Here is a 12,598-nt window from a genome sequence, read left to right as displayed (position 1 = left end):
TAGAAAAAAAAATTGCAGAGTTATGGGACTTTGTTTTTTGTTACTATACTATATACATAGACACAATCTTGTGCGCACCATCTCTCCTCATCCACTTGACACAATTTAATGAAACTTCACACAAGTGATCAGTAACATCAGTAGTTGTGCATGGGGCATGTTGGGTTCTTTCAGAAAAAAAAATTGCAGAGTTATGGACTTTGTTTTTTGTTACTATACTATATACATAGACACAATCTGTGCGCACCATCTCTCCTCATCCACTTGACACAATTTAATGAAACTTCACACAAGTGATCAGTAACAACAGTAGTTGTGCATGGGGCATGTTAGGTTCTTTCAGAAAAAAAATTTGCAGAGTTACGGGACTTTGTTTTTTGTTACTAAACTATATACATAGACACAATCTTGTGCGCACCATCTCTCCTCATCCCCTTGACACAATTTAATGAAACTTCACACAAGTGATCAGTAACAACAGTAATTGTGCATGGGGCATGTTAAGTTCTTTCAACGACAAAAATTGCAGAGTTATGGGACTTTGTTTCTTGTTAACATACTATGTACATACAGTCTGAATATGCAGTCTTGTGTGCTCCTAATCTTCCGAACCCTTGCACACAGTTTAATGAAACTTCACACAAGTAATCAGTGCCAACCCTGGTTGTGCATGGTGCATGTTATGTTCTTTTAGATAAATATTCTGCATAGTTATGGGACTTTGTTTTTTGTTACTAAACTGTATACATACAGTCTATATACATACAGCCAACATAATTATGCAATCTTGTGTGCGTCAAATTGCAATGTACTGTGTCAGTGCATGCGGGGGGTACATTCATCACCTTAAGTGATAGCTCTAGTTGATTCTGTGATGACTGAGAATTCAGTCAACTATTCTAAGGGTCCATAATTCTTATATAATATAAACAAAATGCTTTATTGCTTCTATACATACTAGTATTACAAATATAGTGTATGCACATTGGATGCATGAAATAACATAAAAAGGCGAAAACAATGGCATGCTTTATGTGTTAAACAAGTGCGGCATGCAACATTTTACCAGGAGAAATCCAGCTGGCTTACAGAAGGGCGGAGGTGCAGCTAAGATGCTCAACCGTGCCGGAAATAACGCACATGGGATTTTCTTATCCCATGAAGAGCTGATCTATTGCAATATGACCTTTATAACAATTACATCCACCCACTCAAGAAATACAAGAACAAAAATAAACCAGCTGTTGGATCTTCACCACCACACTTGGTCTAGAACAGTAGTAATGTCCTTCTCTCTAATTTGTTCTAATGGTATCTCTTGATCACTTTTAGGGCCCGTTAGTGCGACATTAGCACCCGTCCCAACCCCCGACCCTACAAATAAAAGAACAAAATTGAACCAGTTTTTCTTTTTCACTCGAATCTTTACCGAAGTTGTATGTATTTCTCTCTACTTTTCAAATGGTATTACTTAGTTCATTTTAGGGCCTAGCAGGGCTAAAAATAGAATAAGAGGGTCATGCAATCCGTTATGGATAAAACAGGTTATGATTAATAAAGCTATGACCCAGAATATTTCGTCCATTCTTGCTCTTCATCTTGAGTAATATTTGTAACTTAAAATCCAATAAAATAGATCTTGTAAATGGGTTTACTAATGGCAGATAAGCCTTAAGGCTGTTCTTCACAATTAGGGTTACCACTTAGGACGAACAGATAGGGTGAACAGTTAAAGTGAATAAACTAGGGTGAACAATAAATAATTTGGGGGAATAGTTATGATGAACAGTTGAAGTAAACAATTTGGTTGTACAATTAGGATGATTTTTTAACAATTAGCTTTAACAATTTGAGTGAATAATTAGAATGAATAATTTTGTGAATCATTTAGGTGAAAAGTTTGGGTGAACAGGTAAAATGAACAGATTTGGGAAAAGCTGTTTTGTGAATAATTTGGATGAACAGTTCGGATGAACAGTTAAAGTGAACCGATCGGTGATCAGTTTGAGTAAACAATTTGGATGAACAGTTAAAATGAAAAAAAAAATATTGTGAATAATTTGGGTGGAAAAACAAACGCATCCACTGGTGATGAGAAAGACATGGTTAGGAATAACAATGATTAAACCCTACCTATATATTGATCAGATGGTTAACATGTTTAACATGGTATCTATATCCAGAATAAATGCGCTTCCAGATTAAAGTCAAGGTGTGTGCATGTTAGCGTATTTGTAAACAATTGTCAATAAAGGATGGAGACTAAGCGATTCAGTATTCAAACACATACTATGTAAAATAACTAAAAAGCATAATACATTGAAAGATTCTGCTGTGCTTTATATATTTAGGGTTAGGGCCAGAAGGTTGTAAGCACATATAAATAAAGAAGGCGCTTACTACCTTCTGGCATTAAGCCCTCGAATATTATATCATACTTCTGAAAACTTGAAGATAATTAATATTTTAAAAATGTCACTATTTGTTTTTTAAAAGACTGATTCTGTGATTTCCATCGAGAAAGGGAGGGGAGTGGTGGTGGGGTGGGGCGAATGTTTATCTACATGGACGACAGCTCCTTAAGAATTGTTGCGTGAACAAAGTATCACCAACACATCTCGAAACATCTCGATTCCTCTGAGCGCATGGAGGACATCATCTCTGAAACTTTCAGGCGCATGATGTACAAGGTGCTTACTGCAAAAATGTTTCAACAAAGAGTATTGTGTTAGTTTGATTTTGTTATCAATATGTGTCCAAATAATGTTCTCACTATTACTGTTTGCATGTCAAACGACAACCCGTGGTGTACCAAAGTTCACTCTTTATTAAATGTTTGTTCACCTGTTTTTTTTTTATTATATAAAATTAAGTATATAAATGTGTCCATTTCATCTATTGCATAGGTTAAACTGGATGAGTGTAATTTACTTGTATTATTTTATTGTGCGTTTTGAAATTACATTGTATGCATAAACTCTTTAACTTATTTCATCCCATTTTAAAATGTTTGTTTTCCATCAATATCTATTAGCCAAATATGTAATTTTACCCCTCGGCGATTATAGATATCGGAATCTGACGAAGGGCCGATGAGCTGCGGCAACGTCCATAACATGCGGATTTGTTCGCGCTTCTCCGTTGTCCTATTCCCATTTCTCTGTTCTGTATCTACTCTAATTTGAAGTAAAGGAAAGCATAGCAAACTCCGCTTACTGTCCTGAAGCTCCGGGCGAATGATGTCGTTATGTAATGTTGAATATCTGTATCAAGCGACTGACAAATCCCTTGAGGAATAGAGAGAAATAGTTTCAAGTCAAATGTTCAAGTTTCTTATGGGTTAAATAAAATGAATATTTTGTCATCGACTTCTGAATATAATGACAGTGCAGGTTTGTGAGACTGCAATATGCATCTATGGATTTAAATAAATTCAATGGATCTATTATAAAATAGGGTTACTATAACAGTAGACCGATAAATCGAGTGGAACTTGCCAGATCGGATCTCACGAGGCGCGCATGCGCCGAGTGAGATACGTTCTTGCTAAATTACAAAATCCCAGATCTAGCTATACGCTTGTCTCATTCGATATTCCTGTCATATAGCATTTTCAATGGGACACTTAAGAAAAGAAGCTTTTATCTTTCCTATTACTGTCTAGGTTGAATTTCGCAGATTGAAACGAAATGAACCTGAGTAAATCAATGCCATTTTAGATTCGGCAGGACGTCATTTTTGTTCACTACTTTTACTTCTAACATATGATGCTAATAAACACCCATGAATTTAATGTTAAAAAATATATTAACAAAAAATAGTTTTCTTCAAATAAACCATAATAGAACTGGGTTTTATATATTGCTAAATTTTAAATCTTACAGTCAGTTGTATCCGACCGACCATTTCAAGGTTTCTGGTACTGGGAAGTTGTGTAAAATGTTGCATGCCGCACTTGTTTAACACATAAAGCATGCCTTTGTTTTCGCCTTTTTATGCTATTTCATGCATCCAATGTGCATACACTATATTTGTAATACTTGTATGTATAGAAGCAATAAAGCATTTTGTTTATATTATATAAGAATTATGGACCCTTGGAATAATTAACTGAATTCTCAGTCATCACAGAATCAATTAGGGAACCTCTGGTATTTGAGAATGAATTGATTGCGGTCATCCTGTTTATTATATAATGTTAGCACTTTATTATATGTAATGTTAGCAAAGTCACGTTGCATTCACACAGAACGCAACGTGCTTAACCGCTGAATATTTTTCATACGTATTATACATAGTCTGAATCACACATTACATAATGAAAACTATTTTCATTCCCTTTGTCGTGTTTGCTATCATTTTGCTTGGTTGCATTCTATGCTTATCAAAAACTTCATTTTCATCCTTCCGAAACGAATTTTCTTCGTAGAAAATAACCTCTTGCAGAGAATAATACTGTTACTATATGAAAACATTATCAGAAAAGCGGTAAATGCAGATTAATTATTTGTCTTTACCTTTTATTTTTCAAAAACAGCTTATATCCCTTTGTTTACCACCAATGCGGGCTATATACATACTATGGAGTGTACTTGGTAACTTACCAGTGTTGATAATATCTCCTAAAATGTGGGATATTAACAATAAAATAAAAAGTGGCCCACCCCTAAAATAAAGTACATGTATAAACCAAAGCATTTTTTACCCAATTTGAGTGTGCATTTCTGGCATTCGTTTGCAACATCTGCATGTATTCCACCAAACTAAATGAAAGCAAACTTTGAATGTCATCTGTATTTTCATGCCATGCAAATATGCTTGTAAATGTATTTATCACGAGGAACTTTTAGTTCAAGTGAAATAAAATTGTGTTCTGTTCTGTTCTGTTCTGTTCTTAAAGTGTACTTTCCTGTAGTTTTCATGTCATGCATTACAAACCAATTTTCAAAAGCTATAATAATTTAAATAAAATTTGATAATTAACTGATAAAATTACTTTTAGTAAAATATTTATTCTCATAAACAATTCTCGCTGTAAATTAATGGAACGTTAAACTTATTATATGGAGGTAATTTGAAAATTTACATTTCACAATGCTCCAGTAAATGTTATGTTTCCCAAAATAACAACTGTTTATCTATTTATTTCTGTAGAAATTATAATTTCATACAACCGGCACGTGATTTACGGACTATTTTACACTTTTATTTTAGTGATCGAAAACACTTAAAGGTAAAACGATCTTGCAACATCCACCAAAATACAAAATCATCACGAATGATAAGTACAACGAAGCATTCATTCCCTGAATTAGATATTATCGATTTTAAAGATACTTGTAAAAGTATTTCTTGAGTGATTAAATGTGAAAGAAAAGACAAAAAAAAAAAAAAAAAAAAAAAAAAAAAAAAAACCCCATGTGGATAACAATAAATGTGGCTTCCTTTTCTGTCACTTTTTTTTGGATAGAGAATTTGGCATAAAGGTAAGCAACAGTATTAAAAAGGTTAATATAATCTAAATTTTAAGAAGAAAACATTACAAAATGAAATGTGCCAATTATGTAATTTTGCATGTGTGCACACAATTTTAGCCAGTTTAATAGATAGCAACCTCCATTATGTTTAACCTGTATAATAGGTACTAGTATAGTCATAATGTCTGTAAAGTTTCATAGCAAAATATGCAGCTGTTTTCGTTTAAAATCTTTTTTTCTTTAAATCTTAGTTTACGAACTTGTCATGCTTCATCAGCCGCTGCAATGGTAACACACACCGCTACATTTCTACGACCGGTCTTAAAAGCAATTCTTATTTCACTCATTTGTTTTAAATTGGTAAATAGTTTTTGCATGAAGGGTAAATAAAGCTGCAGATATTTTGAAAGATTCCTCATATACTTTCTGTTGTTTTGAAATCGCCAGCTAAGATAACTTTCCTCTTGTACAATAGAAGGAATATAACTTGTAAATCAGTGAGTTTTTTTTTTAAGTCTCTAGGTTATTATCTGCTGGCATATATACGAAAACATGAAAGGATGTTCTAAGAATAACATTCGGTACTCTAGTCTAAATTCACCCGTTTTTAATAATTTTTAATGCCGATATGTTATGACGAAGCTTTTCTTTTCATAAAATCGTTGTCCCAACTTTTCCACAACACGATAGCGAATTATGTCTTTTGACGTAGGGGATGAGCTGGATCCATGAAATTCGAAGAAGGTTCGGTTGATAAGGCAATATCGACTTTATAGCTTTATAACTTTATAGCACTCGGACAGTGAATGTGCTGTATAAAAGACTGAGAGATTTTGATTGTATGAACATCAGGAGACTACTTGTATGTATATGCCTGATGTCAGAATCAACTGGTGACTCTTACAGAGTATCACAAGTTTTCTGTTAATAAACATGTGTTCAGCAGTAGTGATTTCAGTAGCTGATATCACAGACATATTTGATAAAATAAATACTGAAAGGAACATGTCATATATATATTTTATTACTTTACTAGTGGTTTTAATTGTTATTTCCTAGTTACTTGAATCTGTATTGGTATTGCCATTCAAGTCCTCTAAAAAAAACAAAGAAAAATATCAAACAGGGAATGCCACGCACCAAAAGCGCAGCCTCCTCAAAACGAACCCCCCAGCACGCAAACGCGTGCACCACACACACACACTCAAAGCTTACACATCAGGACAAAACGAACAACACACACACACACACACACACACACACACTCAAAGCCAACACATAAGGACAAGACAAACAATAAGCATACACACACGCGCGCACACAAAGTCAACACACAAGGACAAAACTAACAAACAAAGGAACACAGTGGGGCACCGCCTTGGAACGGTCAGTGGCAAAAACACCACTGGGAAGCTTAAACCGGTTTATGGTGCGCACCCAACCTCACTCTTACCCCCACCATGTTCCAAAGACATGGGACAGTGTAAATAAAAGTAATCCCCTCCAGGTGAATCTCTAACACACGTAATGGAAACAAAAAGGCATGGCATGTAAAACACAAAAATGCTCGTGTATAGATATATAAAAAGCAAGCCATTTACGAATAGTAATTCAAGCTGGCCAGAAGTGATCAGAATGAAGTTTATACTTTAAACCATTGTCAAGATCCTTGGTTAGTGCTAAGGCTTAATAGATAATACTTTTGCGCGTTCACTTATATGCAAATTTTTAAAAAAATTTAATGATAAAATCTTTGCAAGCTGTGTTGAACAAAACCAACAGAGAGAATTCCACTTATATATTTGTCTCAATCATGCTGCATTATTTAAACATTAAGTACACAAACATGAGTATTAAACCATTTCATGCAAATCTGAACCAAGGATAACACAAAAAAGGACTGAATCCCTTACTTGCTTTTTGGTTCTTTTTACTGATGGCATAACATAAAGAGACATGAAATATGTATTATCATATACCCAGGCATTCTGAAAACTAATACTGACACTGAAGTAGATATTAAGAAGAAAAAATATCTGTATGACATGTAAAATAAGTCATAGCTGATTAGTAAGACCTGACTAGCAAAAATAATACAGAAAACTTAAGAATGCACTTGGAGTATTCACATGCTACTGTATTACTTTGATAAAAAAGGATATAAATATAGTTGACTTAGCAAGTGGTTTAATGACGGCAGCCTTGAAGGTGTAGATTTTTTGGTAAATTACTTATGGAATGCAGTAACCAGAGAGTACAATAAATGTCAGCAAACGATTTGAACCCAAAACCTTTTACCTTGGGATCTCTCCCGTAACCTTGTATTGTGGATTTGTACAGCCTTGGAGAAGATGAAATGTCTACGTACTGTACCTGCTACTCTCATAGTCAGATTTTTTTTTATCAAATCGTTTAGATACAGGTAACCACTTTAAAGATATGACCTCTAAAAATATGGACATGGAGTCTAAATCACAAACCATAATACTTTACTTAAACTATAATACAAAAAACTACAGGCGTATCTGTTAACTAAGTATGCTGGGTGAGATATTCATGTTCCTGTACAGAAATTTTAACCTTGAACTGGCCTTTCAGTGACTGAATGTGATACGCTTGATCCAAAGTAGCACCATGATACTTAAAGATAACTAACTGACGCGCTTGGCTGGCTCAATAATTTGACCGTTATAAACCATCATAAACTATGTTTAAATTGGAATGTGACTCCAGTCTGGGCTTTGAGCCAAACAGTATTGTCTCAGTTTTACCCTGATGCAATGACAGCTTATTACCAATAAGAAAGATGTAGTTCCTCATAATATTTTCTGGCTGAAATGGTAATTTTTATGAGACTGAAGAATTGTTTTAAGCGGCCCTCACCCATAAATATCTAGCATTTAAACGACATGAACATTGGTAACACTATACAGTTAATTATATTTTACCAAGGTTTAAAGATCAAAATCGGCGAAGGATTGGTGAATAAACATGAATCACCTTTTCCAATATACGTATCAGCACTTCCATAACGTATTGACTATCACAGCTGGAGAGTAAGTGACGTTAGTATCTGTGATTAACAAACACTAGTAGTGCAGTCCTTCGATGGACTAGGAATGCTTGGATGTGCTTACAATGGTGAGATATAATACGTTTTTCTTTTTCTTGAAATAAAAATCTCATATAACAACTATTCGTTAGCAGTATATATTCTCATTTATGTGTTTACAAAAACCAGCAGAATTTCATAACGAACATTTTCGAATACGACACATAATGTAAATTAGAACGTATATGCTTTGTTTTTTCTGAATGTTTAAAAAATTCCGGTCAGCTTTATTTATCAATCTTACCGGCAAATAATACTGCATGGGAAATGTAAACTTACTTACTTGATTAATAAAAAGTCGAGCAGTCATTATATTTATTCTCTAAATTTGATAAACTTGGCTTCAGTTCAGCGGGCAACAACTTCATTATAACATTCTGTCATTTACTGACTTCCCGATATCGAATTTGTTTATTTACTAAAATATTTTACAAGAACGGTTTCATAGAAAAGAAACAGTTAAAACAATATGAATAGTGATACTTTACTGCTGTAATGAATGACTTGACAAGATTTTAGAATCTTTAAATGCACCACGTTTTCAGTACTGACAGACTTAGTAAATTTTTCGTCAGATACTATTCTTTATGATTGGGAATGACGAAATGGTTTGGTTTATTTTCACTCGTTGGGTTCATAAGCAACTAACCATTCAAAATGGATTACATTTAAGCCTCATCTTATTCCCATTACGACAGCCGATACGGTGTTCAGGTGGAACTGGTGGTCACTGGACTTCTGTGGAATGTCAAATTGTTATTACCAGTATTCTGAATTTTACAGAACCCATGTAATGACTTTTATCGTATGCATTTTGTTTCAGAAGCTGTAGTCAAAGACGCAAAAAATGGAGTCTACCTACGCATACGACCCACCTATTAAGCAAAATGATTCAAACTTGTCAACAATATATTCTTACACACTATCTGAACCAGATGATATCATTGCAGCAGTTGAAGAATATACAGTGCCAATAATCTGCATCTTTGGTATTATTGGAAATACCATATCAGCTTTTGTGTTTCTACACAAGGCCTTAAGGGACAACTCTTCAAGTTTTTTCCTCGCAGCACGAAGTATTTCAGACAACGGATTCCTTGCGACCCTACTTACAATCTGGGCGTCTTCAGTTTACGGTCTACGTCTGGGTAGCGTTCCCGGTTTGTGTCAAGCACTGATTTTCTTCACCTACTTTTTCGGATGTGTTTCAGTCTGGCTTGTTGTATTCGTAACGGCGGAAAATTACATCCGAATATGCAGACCATTTCTTGTCCAAAAGATGTGCAGTACAACGAATGCGAAAATTTCTGTGATCATTTTGCTCGCTCTGGTCCTCAGTATCTACAACTTTCCGTTTTGGACAATGGCAGAACAGTGCATACCTTACAGAAAATATTACGATTTTATCCAGGTAATGGTATACATTGACTCAGTTCTGACACTTGTCCTCCCATCATCTATTATGGCAGTTCTGGCGTCCGCTATGGTTGCTACAACAATAGCTTCGTGCAAGCGACGTAGGAAGATGAGCACAAGTTCAATGACAAGCGTTAAAAGCCCATTGACAAAGGTAACAACTATGCTTTTAGCTGTGACACTTATCTTCTTTATCTTGAACTTGCCGCATCACGCTGTTCGTTTTAGACTCATGATCCTAGCATTCGTTGAGAAACAAAGTGTGGCTGCTACATTGCCATTGGAAATCACGATGCAGTCCATCTCACAACTGTTGTATTATCTATCACTGGCCATTAACGTCGTGATCTACAGCATTTTCAGTAGTAAATTCCGGACAACTATCAAGGACTTTGTGATGAGACGGGATTCACGTCCGAACATTCATACAAGGACCGGTATTCCAATTTATCCAATGCGTAGGGCGGACCTGTCACTGCAAGAGATTCCGGGAAATAGAATAAAGAATAACAATGAACTGCTACATGAAGAAACACTCCCGTTGCGACGTTTCCAAAGCTCAATATTATAATTCTTCTGAAGTCGTGTATCTAAAAAGTTAGATATAAACAAAATGTTTTCAGATTCGTATCGAACATGGTTTAGATAATCGTATTTGATATAAACATTTGGAGTAATACTGTTTTCAGATTAGCATTTCGCTAAAATTAGAATCAATGCTATAGACCCAAGGAGTGACCGCGTGCCAGAAACGCATCCTCCAAAACAAACTCATACAGCAGGGTTTGTATAGATGCGTGAGCAATAGGAAATGGACGATTTAGGATATTTCGTCACTTTGACGAGTTCTCTGTTTAACTGTGACATTTTGTTTTGTTATTCTGGCGGGTGTTTCCACGGGCCATAACGTATTTTAAGAAGTTTCGTTATGTCATTTTTGTGTGCGCGCGGCTTAATGAAATTAAAAGTGCGCCAAAATGAGACATTGCACACAACAGAACGAAATATTCAATTTCGCGTAAATCCGAGCGCCAAGACAAATAAAATGTTCCGCTGCATTGATTTCTCGCACACCATGGCAATACAACAACGAAATCTGCAACATGTGCAGTGTGCAAGCCCACGCGACACAACGAAGTCTTTGTTAATAGCTCAAGCGCCAACGCGAATCAACGGAACATTTTTTCCCGTCTTTGCGCATGCACCGCACAAACACGAAATGTATTCGTTTACGCTTACGCCAGCATGAAATGAAATGTTTCATTCTATCACTTTCAATGTTTCTTTGTGACACGTTGCTCGTTTCGTTTTGTTTACCTTGTGCGTGCGCCAAGACGACACAACGAATCTTTCAAAATTTCTTTATGGCTATCACTATATTTTGATAAACTAAACTGTTCATTGTATCATGCCATCGTCCTTTCAGTTCTTGGTATAAAATCTATTTAGATGAAATTAAGGACAAAATTCCTTGTAACGTGAAAGATTAATTTCTTTTTCAATCGAATTTGGTGTTGATTTTGGTGTTGAACATTGTTAATTAAACATTTTGTAGCGTCCAAGAATTCAGATAAGAAGTTTGTTTTCAGTCATTTGTTTTCTTTATGAATACTAAGAAATGTCATTCATCCAAGTAGGGTATATTTTATTTAGAAACCACTTCAACACATACGTTCATATATAGAAAATAATCATATTATAATATATTTGCTTGCCTTTATCGAGTCTATTTCCATATGGACAATTACGTAATTATACGTATGCGATACAAGTAATTACTGTTTGACGTCCTGTTTTGAAGCGGAGTAATCTCTGCTAAGTCTTAAATAGTCACATAATCTTGTATTGATTACTTCTTTGCCCACACACATACTTGTATTACTGTACCTGAACACCGCTTGTAATTTGGATGTATGCCCTTATCATTCAAACCAAAATATCGTGCTCTTATGTTGCAAAAATTAACTTTGTGTTGAAATGGTTTCTGGATATATATCTCTTTACTTATTGTATGCATGTTGGTCATTAGTGAACATTGACGGTTATAGCTATTTTTTGCGATAAATAAATGTAATGTGTGACCACTGTCTTCTATGAAATACATATCTGACAACAACATATCGTCTGTTTTATATAACTGAATTGACCCCTCCTATCATTAACTGCATCTGTTATATAAACTTTGATGATGATGATGATGAGTACTGCCTTGTAATTCAGATGACAACATTCTTGGCTAACTACATTTCTTATATATACTACGAGGGCTTTCGTACCGTATATGCAAGCATCTCAAACATTTTTAAACAGTCGATCCCTACCTCGCGGAACAACGCTAATCACTTGTAAGTTATTTTGTAGCATTTTATAAAAAGTTAGTTTACTTACAGACATTCGATTTTAAACATTGTTTATTGCCAATGTTACAGAGACTTTTAAGGTATGGCTCATTTAATAGTGTACCTCCTTTTGAGGAGTATTCAATTCCTACAATAAACCTACTTTGACTTAAATTTTTCAGGGTGCATAGGTTCAAGCCCCGCTGGGACCATTTTTCCCCTTATATTCCTTTTTTATAGTAAGCTTTTACTTT

At 34.9% G+C, this 12,598-nt stretch overlaps 1 protein-coding gene across 1 annotated transcript; it reads left to right on the top strand.

The window, feature by feature from the left end:
• The first annotated feature begins 8,517 nt into the window (after positions 1–8,517).
• LOC123553865 (sex peptide receptor-like) lies at positions 8,518–12,104 on the top strand. Its single transcript, XM_045343570.2, has 2 exons — positions 8,518–8,618; positions 9,413–12,104. The coding sequence occupies exon 2, from the start codon at positions 9,437–9,439 to the stop codon at positions 10,574–10,576; it is 1,140 nt and encodes a 379-aa protein (XP_045199505.1). The 5' UTR covers positions 8,518–8,618; positions 9,413–9,436; the 3' UTR covers positions 10,577–12,104.
• Positions 12,105–12,598: the final 494 nt, after the last annotated feature.

The sequence above is a fragment of the Mercenaria mercenaria genome, chromosome 7, assembly GCF_021730395.1.
Source record: "Mercenaria mercenaria strain notata chromosome 7, MADL_Memer_1, whole genome shotgun sequence".
In the NCBI taxonomy this organism is placed as follows: domain Eukaryota; kingdom Metazoa; phylum Mollusca; class Bivalvia; order Venerida; family Veneridae; genus Mercenaria; species Mercenaria mercenaria.
The sequence above is the reverse complement of the archived record's forward strand: the minus strand, read 5'-3'. Positions and strand labels throughout refer to the sequence as shown.